We start from the raw sequence: 25,998 nt of genomic DNA, 5'->3' as shown, positions 1-25,998 counted from the left end.
GGATAGGCTCCAGCTCCCCCCCGCGACCCTGACGGAGAAGCGGCTTGGAAAATGGATGGATGGATGGATGGGTCCCATTACATCTGGCGTAAACACCACATTCACCATAAGATCATCATACCAACAGTGAAGCATGGTGGTTGTAGTGTATTGGACTGGGGCTGCTTACTTCTGCAGGACCTGGATGACTTGTCATAATTCATGGAACCATGAATTCCTGAAGGAGAACATCTGCCCATCAGTCCAGACTCGAATCTTATTGAGATGCTGTGGTGAGACCTTAAATGGGCAGTTCGTGCTCGGAAACTCAACGAATCAAATGAGAACAATTCTGTAAAGACGAGTGGGCAAAATTCCTCCAGAGACGTAAAAGACTTGGTTGCAGTTGTTACTGCTTGTTATTAGGCTCAGGGGCAATTTCTTTTTCGCATGGGTAATGTAGGTTTTGAATTTTGAATGTTTATCTTCAATAAATGGAAAGATCATTTAAAAGCTACAGTTTGTGTTCACTCCTGTTTACCTCATATTTAAATTAGTTGGATGAACCGAAACATTTAAAAGTGAAAAATTAGCAAAAACAGAAGAAATCGGATGGGGGCAAATACTTTTTCACAGCACTGTACATTCATTAGACAGTTATTTTACTTTATAAAGCTTGGGGTCAGTCTGTAACTGCTTTAGTTCAGTTTCATTTCTTTATATTTGTCTGGCTTCTTATTTTCCATTACATCTGAATTCTATTACCGTTGATTTAACTCTTATTACTTTTCACAGCCCTTCTGCTTCACCAATTTAAACTTTAGTCTGGTTTTATTCATTTTAATGGTAATTTATTTGTGTAGTCTGCTGTTTGGATCTTGAGAGAGAGAGAGAGAGAGAGAGAGAGAGAATAACTGAGGCTCAGACTGAAAGTCTCTGTTAATAAATATAACAGTCTTTATTTCTGCGTCTGTCAAAAAATTAAATTCTTTACAGGAAACAAACAGAACAGAGTCGACATCGTCAGACACGAAACAGCAGAACTGAACACTCACAGTGACTCACTGGCAGAGCAAACTGACCACGGCCGAGGAGCTCGGCTGGACCGACGCTCTGTTATGTTGTGGATGGAGAACGTGTTTAACACACTCACACTCTCACACACACACTCACTCATACACACACGTGCACACACACACACGTACTCACGCATGCATGCGCGCACACAAACACACACACACACACCCCAAGTGTGTGTTTACAACTATAGAGGAAATAAACAACAACAAAGAGCTGAAACTGAGTGTGAAGATCAGAAATGAGCTGCTGAATGATTGGCAGGAGGCGGAGTGTCTGATGTTCTTCAGGTGAATCAGACAATAACGATTCTGCTCTTTTTACTGTTTGACCTCGAAAATCTGCATCATCATCTACAAACCTCTGAACTCTTAAAAACAACGGTGCCAGAACAGGTTCTGCGTGCAGCGCCATAGAACCACGTTTGGTTTCCTATGAAAACTTCCAATGGATGGTTCTTTAGTGATGATCAGTCTGATGGTTTTAGAGAAGACTGATCAAACCAATGGTTTTCTGGGGATTTCTGGGGTTTACTGCACGGTTCTTTAGCAATGGCTGATTGAAGATTTAGAGATGGTTGATTAAGCAGATGGTTCTTCAGAGACGGCTGGTTCAGTTAAAGGTTCTTCACAGATTGGCTGATTTACTGGGTGGTTCTTTTAGAGATGGTGGATTTGATGCTCTGTAAATGAGATGTGTGAGTGAGAGGAACAATTTAAAGTTAAGGAACCTCCACATAATGTACAGGTTCTATAAAGAATCATTAAAATCATTAAAATAGTACAGAATATTTACATGATGCGTAAAATGTCCTGAACTTCAAACCTTTAAAAGGTTCTTCACATCTTACACACTCATCTCTTTTTCAGACATCATTCCTTAAGGAACTAAAAGGTCGTTGGGGAACCTGTTTTGAGAGTGTTTGTGAGCATCACAGCAGAACAAAAGGTGAAACACAGTGAATTTTCTCTTTAAAGGTCAGAAAATGCCCTCAGTTTTATAGACGGGAGGTCGGAATTGAGGGAGGATGGAGTGAAGGAGGGTGAGAGAACAAAAGACAGAGTATTTCATACATTCATACATTAAAAACAACAAATATTAAAAAATAAGTGTGCATTTCCATTAAAATGGACAAAGGAAAAATCCAGAATGTTGTTAAATATGATGCCAGTCACAGTTCAGACACTGAGAATGAGGTTAACGTTCACAGAGCCTAATAAAACAGCAGGCCGCTGACAGGAATGTCAGGAAAGGCACCGATAACACCAACAACAACTAAACAGACGTCAAATAAACACCTTAATGAAGCTGAAGTGCCGTAACGCTTCCTTAGAGACGTGTTTGTAACACACACTGTGAGGGAAACACACACTAAGAGGTAGGAGATGAGATAGGAGGAGTTTGGCAGGCGAGGTGTTAAATTCAGCCATTTGATTGACAGATGACCTCATGGAAGCACTCGGCAGCTGAACTCCACACCACGATCCCCAACCCTGCACTGACCGCTTAGCATTTCCCACTCACAACAAAGTCTAATGCGACAGCTCTGCTAAAAATTTAACCAACCCCCCCTGCTAACTTACAATGCTAATGTAGGTAAACGGTGATAGCACTGGAAGCTTGTTATCATTCGCTAATTAGCATGGTGCTAATACGCTTAAGTCATCACACACTGCCCTCAGACTCCGCCTACTCAAGTAATTACAAGTCATGTAACTTAAAATTGCAGCACTAACACAGACTACAGCATATCACACACTCAAAACGGCTGAGATGCCGTTGCTAGCAACAACTCTGACAGCTGCAGGAGACGGTCAAGCCATTTGAATGTTTTTACTTCTGACTTTGCCACAAACAGGAAACGGACGCTGTTAAGATCACATCTGACCGACAGCCGATTTGGTCCGACTCTAAAGACGAGACGACACTAAATTCCCAAACTGTCGTCACCACTGAGCAGCTTTTCAGTCGGCAGCTGTGACAGAAGAACAGCTGAACAACCTGGAATCAGCCAGAAATGAACCCAACACTATTCACCAAACTAAACGGGCTGTAAGAAGCTTTACAGACCGGCTGGAACAAAACAACATTAATACTGATCTGGAGAAACTGACCAAACTGAGCTGAACCTGATATTGGCTCAGTTTTACGGCTCAGTCTGATTTGGTCCGACTCTGAAGATCAGACTCGTCTGACGAATGGTGTTGGGTTCATTTCTGGCTGATTCCAGGTTGTTCAGCTGTGAAAAACTGAAAAGCTGCTCAGTGGTGATGACAGTTTGGGAATTTAGTGTAAGGAGCTGGAGAACGAACTGCCAGCTGAGCAGCGAGTGGGTGGAGCTTGTCACTCTGACATAACTATAATTTGGAGGAAGGAGCTGAACATTAAAACATATTAAAGCCGCGTTCACGGCCAGTTTATTAACTTCTTACTGTATTTATTTAACTGCTGTATTAAAGCAGTAGAGCACTCGAGGAGGGAGTTATCACCAGTAACATCACGGCTGTGATGATCCACGGTGATCGAATCGCAGCCATGATGGTATTCTGCGATAACACACTCCCTCTCGGGTTCTACTGCACTAAAAAGAACCCTTTCTGGTGCTACATAGAACACTTTGTAAAAGGTTCTGCACAGCAATATAGATACACTTAGCTTTTCTATTTATAATGATGTTTACATTATTAACTCCTCGCCTTCCCATGTGTAACATAAACCAGCACCTCATGTGCAAAACTCTGTGAAATTCAGGTAAAATATCCTTTCAGTGTAAATTTTTTAGTTTTTATTTATTTATTATCCTTTATATTGTTAATCTTTGTGAAGGACAGAGTTTATATGTTTATCTAACTGTTTATCTTTAGTATTATATAACAAGCTGTAAAACCCTGTTAAGTAATGAAGGTCAGTTAGTTGCTGGTTAATTCTCTTCTCGTTACTCTTTTCTTGAGTGCCTTGCTCTCCCTGCGTCACCGAGAATTCCCCACTGTGGGACTAATAAAGCATCTGATCCACGTACAGCACACTCTCCATTAGCCTGAAGAACCATTTCACCATGCACTATACAGAACTCATGGTTCTAAGTAGAACCATTCCCTTTTACTGTCTGATGTGTGGTTCCTCGGTTTAGTTCACAGAATTCCTTGTTTTTTGCGATCATCTTACCACTCGAGGTTCCACTCGCGCTCAGACTGACCGCAGCTTTGGGCACTGAGTGTGTACAGTGCTAACTGGCTAATGCTAATTAGCTTCCAGTACTTGTTCTTGTTAGTTTGGGGGGGGTGTTGGCGGAACTGTCGCTTTAAGCTGGTCACTACTTGGTGGATGGTGACAGTAAACGGTCTGAAATAACAACAGAAACCTGCATAGTTGCTTTGACCTCTATATACAACAAAAATAGCTCCCAGAATGCTATTGGCCTTCACCGTTTACTGCAGTAACTAAGTAACTAAACCTCGTATCTCCGAAACAGAAACGTTAAAGCAGAAAAATTTAACGTATGTTAATGTAACCAAGTTTTATTCTAATTTATACTATAATAATAGGCCCCCATAAACAGCAACATCATCCTGTAATAGTTTAAAATAACTGTCATTGCATTAATGCATAATTAAATGCTACCATTAAGTGCTACCACAATTATTAACAGTTATGCAAGAGTTAGCACCCCCTCGACTCTGGCGTTAGAGCCCTCACAGCGGGGTGAATTGGTGACGACTCGGCGGGCTAGCCGGAAAGCTAAGGCTAATGCTAACACTGAGGCCAAAGCTAGCCCACCGGACCACCACGCTCCTCCGATTCGCGTGTCAAACAGGTTTGCCCTGCTCAGTGATGCATCCACTGTGGAGCCTGTTAAAAGTACTCTGGTTATAGGAGACTCGATTGTCCGACACATGAAATTAGCAACTCCTTTAGGGGCGCCAGCGGTAACAGTTTGATGTTTATCGGGAGCCAGAGCACTGGACATTAGTGGCAACCTTAGACTGTTAGCTGATAAGAGATATTCAGGCATAGTCATTCATGTAGGGGCCAATGATATCCATCTGCGGCAGTCTGAGGAAACTAAGGCTAATATTAGAGAGGTGATTAAACAGGCCCAGACAATGTCCGATGCCGTAATCTGCTCTGGCCCCATCCCAATGCGATGCCGCGCTGAAGCCTACAGCAGGCTCTCGGAGTTAAACTGCTGGATGTCCAAGTGGTGTTAGAACTAATGATCTTCTTGCCTCTGATCAAGGCTACGTATCCCTGTTAGTGCTACTTGACCTCAGAACAGCTTTCGATACAATAGACCATAATATTCTCCTAGAAAGGTTAGAAAACATGGTTGGAATCACAGGGACAGCCCTATCATGGTTCCAGTCTTACCTAAAAGAACGTTGTCAGTTCGTCAGTGTAAACAATTTATCTTCCAGTTATTCAAAAGTGAGATTTGGAATTCTGCAGGGGTCTATATTAGGACCATTACTATTTACACTATACATGTTACCGTTAGGCACAGTTATAAGTAACCATGGCATCAACTTTCATTGTTACGCAGATACGCAACTTTACATATCAGCCAAGCCCGATGACAAATACAGATTAAAGAAAATGCAGGACTGTGTAAAAGACATGAAATGCTGGATGTTACGGATCTTCCTCCTACTAAACAGTAACAAAACAGAGGTTCTCCTTCTGGGTCCAAAATTGGCAAGAAGTAAATAGTTTGACCAGAGGAGGATGGGTCCCCCTGGTGAGCCTGGTTCCTCCCAAGGTTTCTTCCTCAGTTGTGAGGGAGTTTTTCCTTCCCACTGTCGCCCCTGGCTTGCTCACCTGGGTTTTTTTAACACTTCTTGTTAAAACTCTGTCTTTTTTGGAATTCTCTGAAGGTGCTTTGCGACAACATCTGTTGTAAATACAAATAAACAAATATACAAACGCTATACAAATAAATTTGATTTGATTTGTAAATATTTAATACTTCTAATGGTCATTAACAAATCATGTTTGATGATGTTTATCAGGGCCTGTTATCATAAAGTTATACCAGACTTTTCACATAATTACAGGTATGATTAATTTTTTGTTTCTATTTTTATATGTTTTTAATTTTTTATAGTTTGATCATTTTTGTAAATGCATGCAACTCAAATGTTGGATTAATTTTTTTTTTATTATTAAATTCTACACAAATGTGACCATAATAACTGCAAATAAAAGCAAAGTCTACCCTTGATGTGCATAGCGTTTACTGTAAGCTGTACAGTAAATATACGAGGTGAGAAATGAAAAGGCACAAAAATGAAGTGACCGCATTAATTCGGACATGTAAACATTGTTCTGAAGCGACTGATTTAATCTGTAATTACTGTCACATTTTAATCGACGACACTGTCCAGTACCATGTTTGCTGTAATCCCAGTGAAATCACGCTGGATGTCTGAGAGGTTTAGAGATTAAAACGTCCCTCAGATCATCTCCTCAGGATTAAACTCCCTAATTCTGTGCTGAATATATAACCTGTGATTTATAGTGTGTAACAATCTGACTTTGAGATGAAATACACACTGATTTTCATCACAGTCACAGCTGTAACACAGTACAGTCTATTTCTGTCCTGCTGGTCTAGTGGAAGAACTGTGACCCTAAAAACTAAACAAAACTGCTGAACTTCAGATACCGGCCTGAAGTTTGGACACACCTCAAAGATATTTTGATCTAACGGCATCTGCTTTAGGTTGTTTTAAAGATTATAAATTTAAAGGAGTTTATATTGATGCCTACACATGAATTTTCATTTTAGAATTTTAGTAGAATTTGACTTAGAAAATGCAGAGTTTTAATCATCATCCTAATTACTATGCATTTTTTGTTAAGGGTTAAATAGCGGAAATGTCAGCCTTCGTTAATCCATTTCAGCCCATCAGCTGTGTTGTGACGAGGGAGGAGGGGGGGTCTAACCCACCCTGTTTGGTAGAGGACAATTTTTCAATATTATTTCAATATTATACACACAATTTTAATATTTCTGGCTGATGTGATTCCATATAAACGGTTTTATAGCGAAGATGTGTTCATCAATTTATAATAATGTGATAAACAGTTGAGTAAATGTGTCCAAACTTTCGGCTGGTATGTGTGTGTATATATATATATATATATATATATATATATATATATATATATATATACATACATACATACATACATACATATATATATATATATATATATATATATATATATATATATATATATATAAATAAAGGTAAATGTGGAGTATTTCTTTTGGCCCTTTCATCATGAATGCTAACTCAGTGTAATGAGCAGCTGGAAATTTCTAATTATTTCAAAACATGAAAAACAGTAATGTATCGCCAAGGTGTTCTGACAGCGATATATAGCATTTCTGTCTTCCCTGTATTTATAAAAACATTTTTAAAATGGATAATACTGAAACTGAGGAATTTTTGCAAACAACTGAAATCCTATACAGTCATGTGCAAAGGTTTGAGCACCCCCAGTCCAAGAACACACTTCTGCATATTTTAATGTACAATTACTGTTTATTTGCTGAATCTGTTATATTTGGGGGGGGGGGGGGTGAAACAGACAATGAGGCCTGTGAGGATGTGCCGTCTTATTTTTACCTAGAAATTCAACAACAGTTTGACTGACTGGGGTGTTCAGACTTTCGCACGAGGCTGTAGCGGCCGTGCACCAGATAAATTACTCACAATACACATTCTTTTCTCACGCACACTCACGGTAACACTTCTTACGCTCTTCAGAAAGATTCAGGATGAAATCTGAATTTTTAGAGGTTCCCTAAGCTGCTCAGTGTAAGGGTGGACAACATGGCAAAAATATAAATATATATTAAAAAAATGTCCACGATACACAACAAGCCAAGATATTTACTCTGACATCTGATTAGTTAGAACCGCAAAATAAATAATGAAATTCCAAATTTTATTGCAAATATTACTGAAAACTATGAATACAGTGCTGTATCCTGTGCTAAACTAAATCCACTGAATGCAGCAATTAACTAATTACCTCTGTAATTAATTATTAATTGGGGATCCATTATAGGCTAGAAATGCCTATAAAGTGACTTTGTTTCATCATGATAGTGATAAATTCCACCACATTGCCCAGCCCTAGCTTAGTGTGTTAGAAGATGCGTCATGCTGTTCAGCCTGAAGGGCTGCACGCTAAGCTAACTGCCTCAGGCTAGCACTCCTCTAACCGTCTCACCAAAACACTGACATAACTTCAGGGAATACTACAGGAAAACTCAAATTCCCTGTTTTCCCACATTTACCACGATCTGCTGAAACGTGTTTTGCATTCGAAGTTTACTTCTTTAGCTTTAGCACTGAAGCTATGAGGCTAACGTAGCTAGTAAGCAATAAAAGCTTATATTAGCCAATTAGCACAGTGCTAACTGGATGCTCATTACTGCTTCAGTGGCTCAGCATCTCAAACAGAGCCAAATGTGTGGTTTCAGACTCAATAGGACTCCCTGTCATCGGTAAACAGGAGAGAACGTAAGATCCTGTATTCCGAACAGTATCCGGCACTTTTCGCGTTCCAGTAGTTACTGTCGAAAAACACGAAGTAAAACATGATTTAATGACTGGTTGGACTGCCTAGCGACCAATACGGACTTTGACTGGTCACATTTGGGCCAATATTTAAAAATAAAAATAAGAAAAAAACGTCATCTGTGTCGCCAGTTTGTACCGTCAGTATTCCGTACACCAGCTCCCACAGAAGGAGCAGTGTTCCGTACACCAGCTCCCACAGAAGGAGCAGTGTTCCGTACACCAGCTCCCACAGAAGGAGCAGTGTTCCGTACACCAGCTCCCACAGAAGGAGCAGTGTTCCGTACACCAGCTCCCACAGAAGGAGCAGTTTTCCCTACAGTTTTCCCTGCATTTTATTTGAAGTTCTGTGAAATCTAATTGCATAAAAACAGGCATGAACTGATTAAACTGATAATCAAACTGAATTATTCTAAACAATATGTGCAGTGAACAAGGCGACCGTGGAAAACAGCCCAGTAAAGTGAGTCAGTGGTGTGAAGCTGCGCAGCTGAGAGGGGTCAGCTGGGGTCACTGAGCTGATGGTGTAAACTCAGATTAACAGCTCAGTACTAAACACACTGCGTTTCATGGTTATAATCCACTGTTTAATGTTTAAGAGTTAAATATGATGTTTACACGCGCCAAAATGCATTTTAACTGGCCGTGAATTTAGATTTGATGTCCAAACCCAGCTTAGATGGTCTTGCCAACCAATTTGATGGAAAAAAGGATATATGACAATGTTTCAGACGTAACGTTGACAAATGTCAAGAAAGTGGTTTTTATTACACAAACAGGAAAAGTTGCAAGTGTATGGAATACTGAAGTGTACGGAATACCGTGCTCTTACGTTAAAGTGCGTTAGCACAGCTAAAAACAGTAGCAGCCTGAATTATCCGTATTTTAGTCCATGTTCACAGGTCACAGTGAGCCAAACAGGGTCAGAAACACCACAATCAAGAATATTAGAGACACCGAACAACTGAAGCGATGATTTAAGCAGCTAATCGGCTAATATGCCACCACTACTACTGCTGTGGTACACTACTTTTTAGCTACTAGCCTCAGAGCTCCTGCACTCACACTAAAGAAGCTTCAGACACCAAAGACGTCTTAGCTTTTTCAACTACATTTTGGGGTAACATTTTGGCAAATTCAACACAAACACTCGATCAAGATTTTTTTTAAGCTGATGCCACATCACAGAGCGGCTAATCAATCTAGTATAAGCTTTCGGTCACTGGTTTAGTGGAACGTTTCCACAGGTAGATCAGTTAGTTTGGTTAGCAATGCCCAGACTGGCCTGAGAAACTAAAACAGCTTCGACCAAAACAAAATAAAACAAAAACCCTTAAAGCAAAAATATGCTAAAAGGGGACGTCCACTGCTTTTCCAAAATTTCTGCATAATTAGATGGTTAAGATGTAAACCGAGCGGTTTGGTGTGAAACGCTCCGTTCTAGAGAAACTTATCGAGTCAGAACCGCTCACAGTGGTGGTGATAGGAACCAGATGTCCCTCTAAAAGCTCCTCACAGAAAGTTCCTACATGAACTGGTTCTGAATTCACTGCCTGATGACTGAGACGCTGTTTTATGAGAGTTTAGAGAACTTCAACTCCATTCATGGTGGAGGGAGACATGCAGGGCGCTGTGCGGCAAAATAGTCCCCAAAGAAAACTCATTATTCCAGATTTTCCACTATTTTCCATCATCAACAGTCCATATAAACTCAGAAGACTCGTGATAAGGTTCTCTGGAGGAGAAGACTCGTATAAGTTCTCTGGTGGTTCTGGATGGTAAATAAAATGTCTATATTTGTGTTGTAGTCATGGCGACCCCTGGTTCCTATCACCACCACTGTAAAGGGAGCCGATCCATTTCACACCAAACGGCTCTGAATCCTTCTCTTTACATCTCACCGAATTATGGGAGAATTTCCAACTGGCTGTTCTGATGAGCGGCATTTGAATAACTTGTTCCTCTGTTAGGTTTTTCACAACTGTTAAAAACAAACCACAAACAAAAAGCTTTGGCTAGAAAATATTAAATTAACGATCACACTGAGAACTGAACGTCACAAAAAAGAGTGTAAAACTTTGCAGCAGTTAATTCCCTCAGTCTATAAAATCGTTCCTCACAGAATCTACTACTCCAGACTCATACAGGTGAAGAGCTGTGCGTAATTCGGACTGTGTTTGGGTTCGGCGTTGGTTACATTCGCTGCAGTAACTGACCTGCAGGGGGACGGAGTGAGGGAGGGAGTGAATGAGGGAGGGAGTACGGGAGTGAGAGGGTGGGTGTTAATGGCGGTTGTGGTGGTCCTGTTTACGGGATTCTGGCTGGCGGAGCTTGAACACGCTGATGTTCAGTTGAGCGGCGATCTGATTGCAGACACTCACGCAGTAGCACACCAGATCACAACCAGATACAACCTGGAAAACAGAAGGGCAGATTAAGATGAGCACAAAAAACATGCAAACTTATTGTCTTGAAACAATTTAGTAATATTACTCAGCAGGTTCAAGCTCAGTTATCCATAGTTCAAACAGAGGTATGAGTACACATTACTTAGTACTTGCTGATACTGAGTAAACTCCTTAGAATGAAGTAGCTTTTTGTGTGTATGAGTATAAATGTACAGTAACAGTTAAATCGTTAAATTTATCTGATGTTTAATGAAGGTCATTCGCTCGCTCAGCTACGTCAGTGATCTCTGATCGAGCTGCGCTGCAGTGGAGGTTTAGTTCCCTGTCAGAAAAGCTCTTATGTACTTCTGTGACTAAAGCAGGTTTCATAGTTTTGATCCTCATCTGTCTCTTTCAGCAGCAGCACAGTGACAGCAGGAATCACATCTGCGGCCGATGTATCCGAGGAGCTCACTCTTCCAGTTTTCCATCTTGTTGGAGTTTTTTGATGGGCTGGTTGAGCTGACTGTGCTCTAAAGCCAGACAGAGGTTTTAGAGATCTTGTTCTTTGGTGACTCTCTGTACGTTTGAATAGCCCATCGTGTTCAGACGAAGCTATGATTTATAGACTTACATTGTACGAAACGCTCTATCTGACTGATGTGCTATGGGAAACGCAGCCTCTACAGATGCTCTGTCTACAGACCGTTATCAATAAAACTGATTCACTCAGAATAACTGAGTACTGAGAAAACATGCTGAGACACTGAGAAGCACTGCTAACACGGAGCACTGAAGCTAAAGCAGGTGCTGATGTTCACGGTGGGACAGTCTCTACAGACTGATTTGGATAGACGAGTATAGGTTCTGTGTGTAACCCGAAGGGTGTTCAAAATTCCATTGTTGGCTTATGCTACTTGCTAAGAGAAAGTGCAAGCGGGGAGCGGAGTGCTGTTCTGCCAAAACAACTCTGCTCTCAAAGGCACAAACACCTGCCCCACAGTAAGGTGGAAGCCAATGACGAAGCAGAAATTCTGGGATCTGGAGTGGCCAACCAAATTTTGGAATGGTCCTGGCCACTCAAGCCACCCCTTTAGAACCACACATTTACGACACTCTTATCCAGAGCGACTTCCAATTTGATCATTTTACACAGGTAGGTGAAGGTAGAGTTAAGAGTTTTGCCCAAGGACTCTTATTGATAAAGTGCTTATCCAGGTGGGGACTGAACCCCAGTCTATAGTGTAGATGCCAGAGGTGTTGTCCGCTACACTGTAACAACCACCTTTCTGTCCGCAGGAAGAGAAGAAACAAACAGCATTTTAAATCAATGGTTCTCATTTTCATTGCCGATAAAAATATTTGTAAAGTCTTACATGTTGACACTTCATTGCAGGTCTGTTAAATCTGCTTTTTTCAGCTCAGATTCTCAAAAGTCATTTCAATGGACGGAATTTTGGTGCATCATTAGGCACTTTGTCTATTTTTCCTTCTGATGTCACTATTACTCTTATTTATATACAGCACAATGAACTGGCTTAGTGTATCAAATATGTTGCATAAGTTAACTTGCCTTGAATAACATTCATACAATAATGCAAAAGAGTTAGAAGATCAGCATCTCACTGTATAGCAGCACCTCCAGTTTGATGCTGGAGCTTCATTATTGATATTTATTATCAGATTTTGAGATGCTGATGATACAAAAAACTGCTTAATGAGAAAGTTTATATACACTCCACCACATCACATTCAGGATGCACTGCAGTCAGTGAGATTTAAAATTATTTCTAGTCTTAGACCAGCTTTGCATTTTCAAATGAATTAAGAAAGCCTGCTCACAACAAGTTAAAAACATGGCACTAATAACTAAAACTTCCAGCAGTCTGATAATCCCCTTATAAGCCATGAGCATGCTGCATTATATTGTATCACAAACACCAGCACTCACCAGCGCCACCCAGAGGACAAGATGCTCACTGAAGTAGCTGAAATACTGATTAAGGAGCAGCAGCATTGGACTCAGAAAGGCCAGGTCACTACGATGCATCTCACTTTTAGTCATGTGAGCCACCTAACCACAAAAGAGACACAGATAAACATTAAAATGTTCCTACAGGTACAGCTGACTGACATGAACATCAGAACAGGTGGAATACGTGGAGCGATTTAAAGGTTTAGGATATGAAGGGTATGATAATGCTAATTAAAAAGCAAAGAAAAGAAAAACACCGGTTTGTACATAAATGTATAATAAACATACACCACAAACAATCATCAGTTCTCAGGGCTTAATATTACACAAACATAGACAAAACACTAACTGCTTTTCATTCCAACCCTTAAAAGTTTATTCCTGTTTTTATGACGGGTGACACCAAAAAAATCATACTGCACGTCTTTAGGAACTATTTCTGACTCGTAGCTGATCGGAGCAAGTGGAGAAATTAAAGAGCACAACCCGCCCCGCTTTCATGTTTGTGAATCAATTAATCACTGTGGCCACTGAATTTCTAAACATAAACTCATTAGCAGTTGGTCTGATCGTTTAAAAATTTGGTCCAGAGTGGCCTACAGGGGGCAGTATAACACTCAAAAACACTTTAAATGATTAAAATTCCTAAAATTACGATACCATCATTTTAGCATTTTTAATAAGCAGAGTCAGAGAGACGATGACGACTATGTGGAAGGGTGGAGAGAGAACGATCGTCCCCTGGAGGAACACAGAGAAGAGAACCAACACAGAGAAGAACAGAATCAGAACTCAGAGCCTAAACGCTCTGAATCTGAATCAGTATAGATAAGCACAGCGCCTGTGATTCAGTTCACTGACATCAATAACTTTGCCGTTACATATGTCAGAAATTTGACTCCTAGTCTATTATTTTCACTAATTCAATGAAAGATTACAGCTTAAGCTTAAGGTCAAAAGGTCAAGCTGAACAAAACATGGTGAACATCTTTGTTGAGGGCCTCTGATCAATAATTCTAATCCACTTTAATTTAGCTCCTGTGAGCAATGGGGCGGCAATTACGGCGCACACACATCAAAGATTTAACTTTGAAATTTCACCATTAGTCATGCGTTTTTGATTCCTGTGTTCTCTAGAATGTTCAATGGAGCTTATCAGATCAGGGGGTGATATGGAAAAAATTATATGACCATACGTCAAGAAATATTCATAATACATGGTATTTTGTGGATTTGTGGCTTATCGTTATAACAGTTATGACAAAACTCACACCAGAGAAATTATTCTGACCGGTGTCCCACCCACTACCGCAACCAATAACAGCATAACCCCAGTCAATGTGATAAACGTGATTATTCTATCTTACCACCAGTCGGTTGGTTAGCTTGGCGGAGGCAAAGCCGAATGCTAAAATGTAGAGGCAGGGATGTTTCTGGAACAGCTGCTCAGATGACGTCTTATAGATCAGCAGAGCCAGAGAGATGATCACGACTATGTGGAAGGCCGGAGAGAGAACGCTCGTCCCCTGGAGGAACACAGAGAGGAGAACAAACTCACACTAAACACTCAGAATCAGCATCGCAGTAAGAATCATTATAAAAAAATCATAACCAGTATCAGAGTCAGAATCACATTCAGAACGACATTGTCAGAGTTAGAATCTGAACTCGAGTCAATGCTCTCTGAATCATCTGAATCAGTATCAGAATAAGAATCAGAATCATCAGCAGAATCAAGAAAGGAATCAGAGTTGGAAAAGGAATCAGTTACAGAATAAGAAAGAATATCAGAATTAGAACTAGGGGCGGGCGATATGGCTCTAAAATAATATCACGATATTTCAGGGTATTTTTGCGATAATGATATTTTTGGCGATATGACAATAACATTTTATTAATTTCAAAAACATGCTATTGCAACAAAAATGTTAACGTTTTATTTTGTATAAATAAATGTTTCAAATATTCAGTAGACACAAAAAAACTGATTCCGATTGAGATATTAGTCAGATTATTAACATATTAACAGATTATTAGGATGCATGTTTAATAGAGTATGGAATGGCATACGTCCATGTAAACACCTGAATCGGAATAGACTAATCCGCATAGCGAAAGGTTTATACCGCTCGACATGGCGGGGCACAAACTGGTCTGCAGAGGAGACGAGGTTTAGACTCTGAGCTTTAAAAGATGGTGGTGGGACGGACGTCCAGTTTGTGTCTCGTTTCACGACGTCTTCAGTTTAAAACAATTAAAAACACAAGAGCGCCAACTGGAAACTCATCTCACGCTGACTGGACCTCACGTGACGTCCGCTGTCATAGTAACGTTTACTCCAAGCACTGCTCCACGCATGCACGTCATTTTGCATCGGATTACTTGTAGCAATTATGTAAATGAAGATTTTCATCAGATTGTTGAACCTGAATCTGAATCTGTATTCCGATTGTTTTCAATCGGATTGGCAAAAGTCTTTGCGCGTAAACAGTCATTTTTGTTTTTCCTCATACTCCACTGAGCGCTTGTGCTTGAGGTGGTGAAACATTAGTTATGTTTCCCCCTTTTTGTTGTTACGGGCTTCTCGCATATCTTGCATATTACTGTGATCTGTTGTACATCCGAGATTTTATAACTAAACCACCTCCACTCTACTCAAGTTGCTCGCCTTTTTGGGAGAAACTCCACCACTGAGCTGCTTTGCGCCATACTTCTTTCTATTCCAGAATGACTCACGCAACGAACGTACGCCATGCGCATGACGTCATTACGTCAACAAGTCAGAGTATGGCTGTTATCACGATATGGATTTTTTTTATCGTTTAGAAAGTTATACCGCTATTATCGCGAACGATACGATATGGTACACCCATAAATAGAACCAGAATAATTATTGTTAATGATAGTCTGAATCAGAGCCAGTACCGGCATCAGAATCAGTACCAGAATAAGAACAGGGTCAGAATCAGAGTCGGGATAAGAATCTGAATCAGAATAAAAATCTGCATTAGAATTTTAATAGGAATCAGAACCCGGTTTATTACCCAAGTGTACCCACATGTACAAAGCAGAACAGAGGATAAATGAATAAACTAACAAAGTTAATGTTTTCATTCTCCAACGGCTCCAATTAACTGCTAATTAACCTAAGCTAACCTAAACCTAACCTAATGACTGATGATAAATTAGCGTGTGAACTAGATCAGTTTGGCCGATCAGACTCTGGTACTGCAGTACTACGAGTTTCACTGTCTGAACAAACTGATCACGATAATCACATCACAGACAAACAAACAGTGTTATCAGAAAGGGTGAATGCTGGAGAGCACAGGTTCAACAGCAGGTTTGGCGAGACTTACTGCAACGGTAGATCCGTTTTTGCCCATTCCGCCTGAGAAAATGACCTGGAAGTAGTTCGTACAGGAGAAGACGGCTCCCAACAGAGTGAAGATGGCGGGAATTACTTTAAACTGGATATTCAGAACCGGAATCTGATAAAAACACACTGATATCAGCCTTCAGTATAGGAAACCAGGTTAGCGTACTGTATTAATCAATACGCGCAGCACATTAATATGAGGGTATTTACAACCTCATTTCCAAAGGTCGGGGTGCTGTGCAGAATGTAAATAAAAACAAAATGCAGTATTTTAAAGGAAAATACTACAAAGTCAATATATCAAATGTTGAAACTGAGAATGATTTTATTGTTGTTTAAAAAAAAAAACTATTAATTCAAAGCCAACAACACGACGGGGCCTGTTTACCGCTGAGTTTCATCACCTCTTCTTTAACAGCACTCTGTAAGCGTTTGGGAACTGAGGAGGCGCTGCTGTAGTTCTGAAAGTGAAATGTTTTCTGTTCTTGTTTGATACAGGATTTCAGCTGCTCGTCAGTTTCAGGGGCTCATTTCTCGTATTTAATTTCATAATGTGCCAAATGTTCTCAATGGTGACCGGTCTGGACTGCAGGCAGTTCAGTTTAGCACCCGGACTCTAAATATGGACCAATGCTGCTGTAATACCTGCAGAATGTGGTTTGACATCGTCCTGCTGAAGTAATCAAGGCCTTCCCTGAAAAAGACGTCATCTGGACGGCAGCAGATGTTACTAAAACATGTATATATCATTTAGCACTAATGGTGCCTTCACAGATGTGCAGGTAAGTTTAGCCATGTGGACTAATGCCCCCGTAAACTATCATGAATACTGGCTTTTTTAACTGTGCACTGATAATTAGCTGAGTGGTCTTTAGCCCAGGGGACACACTGTCTATGATTTCCAAAAGGAATTTCAAATGTTGATTCATTGGACCACAGGACACTTTTCCACTTCACCTCAGTCCATTTTAAATGAGCTCAGGCCCAGAGAAGGTGGCAGCGTTTCTGGATCCTGTTTATATTTGGTTTCTTCTTTGTGTTTTAGAGTTTAACAGCGTTTGTGGATGCAGTGATGAACTGTGTTCACAGACAGTGGTTTCCAGAAGTGTTTCTGAGCCCATGCAGTGATTTCCACTACAGAATCATGTCTGTTTTTAATGCAGTGCCGTAGACAATGAAAAGCAAAACTTTTACTATTTTACGTTGAGAAACATTCCTCTTGAATTGTTGCACTGTTTGATCGTGCAGGCCTTTTAACATTTGATATGTTGTCTTTGTATTTTTTCCACTTCAATCTAGGGTTTAAATGATCTGAACATCATTGCATTTTGTTCTTCTTTACATTTTGCACAGTATCCCAACATTTTTGGAAATGGGGTTGTAATATTTGTACACAGACAGTGTTATTGTAGCATTCAGATTACCATAAACATCTATAAGACAAACCTGTACATGAATCTACCCACCCATATACTGTATCTGTCTATTATTCTATTAATCCATCCGTCTATCTACCTGTCTGTCTTCCTGTCTATATATATCTGTCAAGCTGTCCATCTATCTATCCATCCATTCTTCCATCATTTATCTAGCTATCTATCTATTGTTAGCTATTATTCTATCCATCTATTAATGTCTCAATAATTTTATCTGGATAATTACATTTGTTGCCAAAATATTGCTTTAATTCTATTTTGTGGACTTAAATCTCTCACATGCACTTTAATACAAAGTTCCTAAAGGTGCTGCATCATCACAAAACAGCAAAATACCAATTACTGCATCATACATAAAAATAACACCACGTTAACTATTTTATAAAATTCCCATGATTAATTATTTAATTCAAAGCAAATCATTGATAATTCATGTTAAATGATGATTACCACATATTCCCAAAAGGCTGCTCCTCCGACGGCAGCCAGCAAGTACAAGATTATAATGAAGATTTGCACCTCAGTCACATCGATTCTGCTCGGGAGGGATGAGGAGACGGAGCGATTCAGAGGATTAAACTCCAAACATTAAACTCTAAACATTAAACTCATGCACAAATAAACATTAAACTCATGATAAATAAACAACAGCCGATATTAAATCATCCAGAGAATTTTAGCCACCACTGATATTCATTTACAACCCCCGTATTTTCGTTAAAAGTGATTTGCTGTTTACAACTGGAAAGTAACAGCACAAGAGAAACAAAAGCTATGACTTAGCTCCACCCATTCAGCATACAGCAGTTTAGCCTCACCCGCTCAGCCTACAGCAGTTTAGCTCCACCCATTCACTGGGAGAGCTTCAGTATTTATTTATCATCACTACAGCAACAAATCAAATAAAAATCAAGTGAGTTCACCATATGTTGGTCAACACCAACTCCAAAAAATGTTCCTGGGTCAATAATGGTTCTGTTATCTCATTACAAACGGTCACATCAATGAACTTAAAGTCTCCTCCTAAACGATGGCTGCACGAAGGCGTGGCATCATCAGAATATTACGAGTAAAAAGTGCTGCAGCTGAATGAAAGAGTAAACATGGATAAAACCCAAACTGATATTAAGGTGTAGACGGACGGACTCACATGCCAAAGCGCAGCGTTCCAGAGACATAGGTCTGCCAGTGAGCACAGTAGAACATGAAGATTCCAGCGAAACAGCAGAAGAACATCAAGTCTGGATTCGTCCCCAACTGAACAGCTATACACGTTCCCAACACTACAAACACTTAACAAATACAGGAGAAACACAGCACACAGCACCGTCACAACGACTCGCAGATGCATGTACTGATCATGTCAATGTATCACAACGTATCATGACATATAAAAAAATAAACACTGGATGGAAATGACAAATACTGAATATAATCACCAAACCGGCAGGAGCCAAAAATGTGGTAAATGACAGAATTTGTGATTTGTGGTCAAAGCTGATGGCACACTCAAACTCACCAGTGGAGAGCGAATCACAGCCGTGGTCGAAGAGCTCTCCGAGCGGAGTGCTGCTGCTGGTCCGTCGGGCTTGTTTACCGTCAATGGCATCCAGTGATTGGTAGATAAAAAGACCCAAAGCACAGGCCAGGTATGTCCAGGTGGGAGCCTGAGGAGAGGAAAACACTAGAACATCACTAACCCAGTGTGCACACAATGGGTGATAAAAGCGTCTGTTAAGGTGGTTTATGGACTAATATCTCCTGTTCTAGCCTATAGGAGCATTTGTTGAGGTCGTGTACAGACTAATATCTCCTGCTCTAGCCTGTAGGAGTGTTTGTTGAGGTCGTGTACAGACTAATATCTCCTGCTCTAACCTATAGGAGCGTCTGTTGAGGTTGTTTATGGATCTATATCTCAATTTATCACATTAGAACAAAATAAAAACTAAAAATAAAATATAAAACATTGTTTTGTTTCCCCCCAAATATGTTAAATTCAGTTAATAAACAGTAAGTGTGTATTAGAGTGTGTAGTAGTGACTCTGTAATAGAATCAACACACACTCAAAATTTGACCTCTTCCCTAGAAGACAGCGGTCAGCGCTACCTGCTCTGTAGCTGTGGGACAGTGGTAGACGAGAATCAGGGTGGTGATGACGTTGACGGCGAGCCCCACGATGGTGATGAGATTCGGGGCCATCCACAGAGGCAGCTGTTTCACCAGCCAGCACCAGAACAGCTGCATGAGGGGCTCCAGGACGGACTTCCCCGAGCTGCTGTAGCGATGCTCCTCCAGGTGCTTCAGCTGCTGCCATGACAACCGTGCCACTGGCAGCACCATCAGCCTCCCCAGTGTTCCAGAACCTTCCTCGGTTCCTGCTGTGGACATGTTGGGATCCGACCAAGAGCCGGCCCTGCTGTCTGCGCTGGGTCCCGGCCTTGACCTAGGAGGGTTCCTCCTGCTCGAGCTCATCGCTGAGGAACACGGCCTGCACAGATCAAGAAGAGGAAGGAGCTTTAACGTCCAGTCACAGCAGGAAAACTCTCAAAAAACTGTTTAAATGCATTAACAGCACTATTTACACACACAACCACACAGTGAGAATAGACTTACAGCAGCTCTTCAAGGGGCTTTATGTATTAACTAACTCAAAAACTAAAGGGGAGCTCCACCAATTTTTCAAATTCTCTACATAATTAAATGGTTAAGATGTAAACAGAGCAGTTCAGAGTGGTTTGGTGTGAAACTGAGTCAGAACTGTTCACAGTGGTGGTGATAGGAACCAGATGTCCTCCTCTAAAAGCTCCTCACAGAAAGTTCCTACATGAACTGGTTCTGAATTCACTGCCTGATGACTGAGACGCTGTTTTATGAGAGTTTAGAGAACTTCCACTCCATTCATGGTGGAGGGAGACATGCAGGGCGCTGTGCGGCAAAATAGTCCCCAAAGAAAACTTGGTAACACTTTATTTGAAGGCTACCTACATAAGGGCTTTATGATGCATTCATAAGCACTGAATAATGTGTTTATGAAGCACTACTTGAACATTTATTAAGTGCTTATGTCGGTTCTCGCAAGCTGACATAAGATGTTTTATGAAATAAATGACATTGTGCTGACATAATAAGAATAATCGTTGAACATATTTACAGCACTAAACATTTAAAACCCTATACATAATTGCGTCAATCATCTTATCCATGCCATGGAGCGAAGAGGGGGTGGTTTCCAGGCATATTTAACCTGATATTAATACAACGTTGTCTTAAGAATGCTGACATAAATAGTTATGTATAGTGTTTAAATATGTTTAGTGCTGTAAATATGTTCAACGTTTATTCTTATTTACCACTGTAAAGACGTCTGAACCATTTGGGTTTTTTTGAACACATGGTATGACTGAGTGCTAAATTTATGTCTCATTGCTGTAGAATGTAGTAATATTATTCTGATTATTCTCTGTCTGGTTCTTTAGCCATACAAATTTCTCCATAGGTCCGTAGGCCAGTAGAGACAGGTTAGCCTCTATATTTTTTTTATTTATTTATTTTTGTGTAGCCCCTAATAGTTAGACGGTTACAACAACAAACCCTTCTGAATGGCTCTGACTACATATTAACAAACTGATTTATGGAGATTTTGGTCATCAAATTTGCTCCCAGCTGAAAAAGAACCCAACCAGTCAGGCTGGTCCACCTGTTAAACAGCCTGAAGGAGAATTCCATCAAACGTTCTGCATAACTCAGTGGCTGAGATGTGAACATGGTCATTCAGAGCAGTTTGATGTGAAATGTTTCACTGTAGAGACTCTATAAACATCTTTTACTCCAAACTTTCATAAAACAGCGTCTCAGTCATCAGGCAGTGAATTCAGAACCATTTCATGCAGGAACTTTCTGTGAGGAGCTTTTAGAGGGAGACGTCTGGTTCCTAAAACTACACATGACAAAACTATAATATCTCCATAATTTAAATAAAATTCATCATACACAACATTTTTTTAAAGATATCAGATCAGTTGGACCAGAGGAAAAAAGAGGCAGCAGTGCTTCATTTTGAAAAAATACTTCCAAAAACTGAGAAGGCAGCGATTTTTATTCAATACTTGGCAATACATCTAGTAAAAAGGAACCATATTAGTTACATCATTAGCATTTTGTATTGTACTGTGTCATAATTTAGCGCCCAGCACTAAAAACACTGCTGACACATGAAGCTGTAAAACATTTTTCATACAATCATACAATTTTACTCTTTCTTCCACTTGATTCCAAACAAGAAATAAAAAAATTTTTTTTTTTGGTTAAATTGACATTTGATGTGTCTGTAGCACCACTGACAAAAGATTTATTACCAAAATTAAACTGTAATGTGATATGATGTGATATACAGTCATATACATCTCTGCCTGATGCTCTCAATAAGTTCTATGCCCGCTTTGAGAACCCAAACACACCCCCCAGAACCAGACTCACTCCAGCACCCGGAGAAAAGCCCCTCAGCATGACCCAAACTGAGGTGAAGAGGATCCTTACAAAGATTAATCCCCGTAAAGCTGCTGGCCCGGATAACATTCCGGGGCGTGTGCTGAACTGCTGTGCAGACCAACTCTCTGTGGTGCTGACAGACATCTTCAACTCCTCTTTAATCCAGGCAGTTGTCCCCACCTGCCTGAAGACCGCTACCATCATCCCAGTCCCCAAGAACTCCACAGTGACAGAACTGAATGACTATCGGCCAGTAGCCCTCACCCGATAGTCACCAAGTGCTTTGAAAGACTGGTTATGACCCACATCAAAGCCAACATCGACGTCACTGGGGATCCACATCAGTACGCGTACCGGAGAAACCAATCCACAGAGGATGCCATCTCCTCTGTGGTCCACACTGCCCTCACCCACCTGGAGAGTAAAGATTCTTACGTCCGCATGCTCTTTGTGGATTTCACATCGGCCTTTAACACGATGATTCCACAGACCCTGGCTTACAAACTTCACACACTTGGACTGAGCATCTCTATGCTTCCCACCGGCTCCCCTCAGGGCTGTGTGCTGAGCCCCCTCCTGTTTACACTGCTTACATATGACTGCTCAGCCATCCATCTAGGCTGTCATATTGTAAAGTTTGTGGATGACACGGCAGCGGTTGGATGCATCACAAATAGTGGTGAGTCTGGCTATAGGCAGGAGGTGGAACACCTGGAGAGTTGGTGCAGTGAGAACAATCTCTGCATCAACGTGAAGAAGACAAAGGAGATGATTGTGGATTTCAGAAGGAGCAATACCATCCCTCCCCTCCCCCTACACATCCGAGGTTCTGCAGTGGAAGTGGTCTCCAGCTATAGGTACTTACGTGTACGGCCAAGTAACAATCTTACCTGGAGTAATAACAGTTCCAGCCTGATCAGGAAGGCACATCAACGCCTTTACTTACTCAGAAGGCTGAGGCGTGCTGGACTCGGGAGCTCAGTCCTCACCTCATTTTACAGATGTGTGGTGGAGAGCGTTCTGTGCTCCGGCATCACCGTGTGGCACGGAAGAGAGGAAAGCTCTGCAGAGGGTGGTGAAGGCTACACAGAGGAGTGTTGGAGTCAGCCTTCCCACCACCATGGACATTTACACCTCTAGATGCAGGAAAAGGGCCACTGGCATCATGAAGGACCCCACTCATGCAGCACACACACTTATTGTCCCGCTCCCCTCAGGTAGGAGGCTGCGGAGCATTAAGAGTAAAACTACCAGACTGAGGAACGGCTTCTTCCCTGAAGCTGTAAGGCTCTCAAAGTCCAACGGAACAATCACTGCAATGGCACTTCATGTCCACTTATTTATTGCTGCTGTACTGAATCAGTGCCTCCACTATATCATGCCTACACATGTCACTTTATACATTACTAGTATTAAGATGTACACCTTCTACCTCATACTCATACTGCTGTGGTCCATGCTGCTATTATCTGTCCTCTCCTTTATGCACCTTCTATTTATTGTTTGTCACTTTGGGAGTTGACTGGACCATGAGTACAATGTTTCGTTCCACCTCATGTACCACATGTGATGTGAATGACAATACAGCCCTATTTTATTTTATCTTATCTTAAAATGCAACCCGACATTCATCTTCACAACACAGGAGTATCAAAAAGGTTGTTTCACATAAAAAAATCCGCACTACTGAGAAATCATGCAGTGCCAGGTTTCTGCTTTATTATTAGATTAAGCTTATTTATATGGATATAACATCAGCACAATAGTAGAATAACGTTAACATTTCACTTCAGATAATAATAATGGTAATAGTAGTAATAATAATAGTAAAATGAGCAAGTGTTTATCGGAGAGGCAAGTCATAATCACCTAGACAGATTAATCTGAGGTCAGTGTTTAAACTGTTTAAACTGGACCAGGTCAGTGGTTAAACTGGACCAGGTCAGTGGTTAAACTGGACCAGGTCAGTGGTTAAACTGTTTAAACTGGATCAGGTCAGTGGTTAAACTGGACCAGATCAGTGGTTAAACTGTTTAAACCGGACCAGATTAGTGGTTAAACTATTTAAACCGGACCAGGTCTGTGGTTAAACTGTTTAAACTGGACCAGGTCTGTGGTTAAACTGTTTAAACTGGACCAGATCAGTGGTTAAACTGTTTACACTGGACAGATCAGTGGTTAAACTGTTTAAACTGGACCAGGTCAGTGGTTAAACTGTTTAAACTGGATCAGGTCAGTGGTTAAACTGGACCAGATCAGTGGTTAAACTGTTTAAACCGGACCAGATTAGTGGTTAAACTATTTAAACCGGACCAGGTCTGTGGTTAAACTGTTTAAACTGGACCAGATCAGTGGTTAAACTGTTTACACTGGACAGATCAGTGGTTAAACTGTTTAAACTGGACCAGATCAGTGGTTAAACTGTTTACACTGGACCAGATCAGTGGTTAAACTATTTAAACTGGACCAGGTCAGTGGTTAAACTGTTTACACTGGACCAGGTCAGTGGTTAAACTGGACCAGGTCAGTGGTTCAACTGGACCAGGTCAGTGGTTCAACTGTTTAAACTGGACCAGATCAGTGGTTAAACTGTTTACACTGGACCAGATCAGTGGTTAAACTATTTAAACTGGACCAGGTCAGTAGTTAAACTGTTTACACTGGACCAGATCAGTGGTTAAACTATTTAAACTGGACCAGGTCAGTGGTTAAACTGGACCAGGTCAGTGGTTAAACTATTTAAACTGGACCAGATCAGTGGTTAAACTGGACCAGGTCAGTGGTTAAACTATTTAAACTGGACCAGATCAGTGGTTAAACTGGACCAGGTCAGTGGTTAAACTATTTAAACTGGACCAGATCAGTGGTTAAACTGGACCAGATCAGTGGTTAAACTATTTAAACTGGACCAGATCAGTGGTTAAACTATTTAAACTGGACCAGATCAGTGGTTAAACTATTTAAACTGGACCAGGTTTGGGTTTTAATGTTGAGTGAATGAAGTCGTTCAGACACAGAGACGCTCAGCTAAAGCAGCAGATTCCGCGCTGCGCGGTCGTTTCAACAGGACATATAACTTAACTATAAAAGACTCGTTTACCTGCAGACGAACCCGTTTAAAGCCGCACTGAGGATCAATCTGTGCTTCAGACCCGAACCAAGGCTCACACGCGACTCACAGCAACAGCAAGGCAGGACGGAAGTGACCCCCTCCCTGAGTTTCAACATAAAACACAAATAAATAAATAAAAATAAATATGAAAAAATGAAGCGAGATAAACCCCGACAACACGGTAAATTATTAAACACAAATAAAATATTTTGTGTAATTATTTATTCTATTTAAACTAAAGCTGAGGTCTTTAGTTTACTGTAATTTGTTGCAGCGTTTCACCCATTGGGTTTCCGAACACGATGTCAAAATAAAGGTCCCTCATCGCTCACTTTGCTTTTATAGTACTCTCTCTCTCTCTCTCTCTCTCTCTCCTTCCATCCCTCCCTCCCCTATCCTCCCTCACTCCTTCCCTCCCTACCTCCCTCTCTACCTCCCCATCTCTCTCTCTACCTCACTCTCTATGTCTCTCTCCCTCACTCCTTCCCTCCCTTTCTCCTTCCTTCCCTCCCTCCCCCCCTCCCCATCTCTCGGTCGTCCGCTAGATGGAGGTACAGGACTACATTAAAATC

At 40.9% G+C, this 25,998-nt stretch overlaps 1 protein-coding gene across 2 annotated transcripts; it reads right to left on the bottom strand.

The window, feature by feature from the left end:
* Positions 1–10,254: 10,254 nt before the first annotated feature.
* Positions 10,255–25,774, bottom strand: cept1a (choline/ethanolamine phosphotransferase 1a). 2 transcript variants are annotated; one of them, XM_017686206.2, is made up of 10 exons: positions 25,686–25,774; positions 25,415–25,528; positions 19,933–20,314; positions 19,345–19,492; positions 18,976–19,117; positions 18,276–18,360; positions 16,370–16,501; positions 14,378–14,536; positions 12,987–13,109; positions 10,255–11,062 (listed from the first exon to the last, which is right to left on the bottom strand). In XM_017686206.2, exons 3-10 carry the CDS (start codon positions 20,296–20,298, stop codon positions 10,931–10,933), a joined length of 1,287 nt encoding a protein of 428 aa, XP_017541695.1. In that variant the 5' UTR covers positions 20,299–20,314; positions 25,415–25,528; positions 25,686–25,774; the 3' UTR covers positions 10,255–10,930. The 2 variants fall into 2 exon arrangements, with proteins under 2 accessions (XP_017541695.1, XP_037391540.1); XM_037535643.1 differs by lacking the exons at positions 25,415–25,528; positions 25,686–25,774 and adding an exon at positions 23,304–23,360.
* Positions 25,775–25,998: the final 224 nt, after the last annotated feature.

This window comes from Pygocentrus nattereri, chromosome 28 (genome assembly GCF_015220715.1).
Source record: "Pygocentrus nattereri isolate fPygNat1 chromosome 28, fPygNat1.pri, whole genome shotgun sequence".
NCBI lineage: Eukaryota > Metazoa > Chordata > Actinopteri > Characiformes > Serrasalmidae > Pygocentrus > Pygocentrus nattereri.
Note: the sequence above shows the minus strand (reverse complement) of the source record. Positions and strands in the feature narration are given on the sequence as shown.

Coding starts and splice junctions, on each gene's coding strand:
- cept1a (XM_037535643.1), bottom strand. Junction 16,502..18,275: donor CAGCCTTTTGGGAATATGTG/GTAATCATCATT, acceptor TGTTTTTATCAG/ATTCCGGTTCTGAATATCCA. Junction 13,110..14,377: donor AGCTAACCAACCGACTGGTG/GTAAGATAGAAT, acceptor TTTTGTGGTTAG/GTGGCTCACATGACTAAAAG.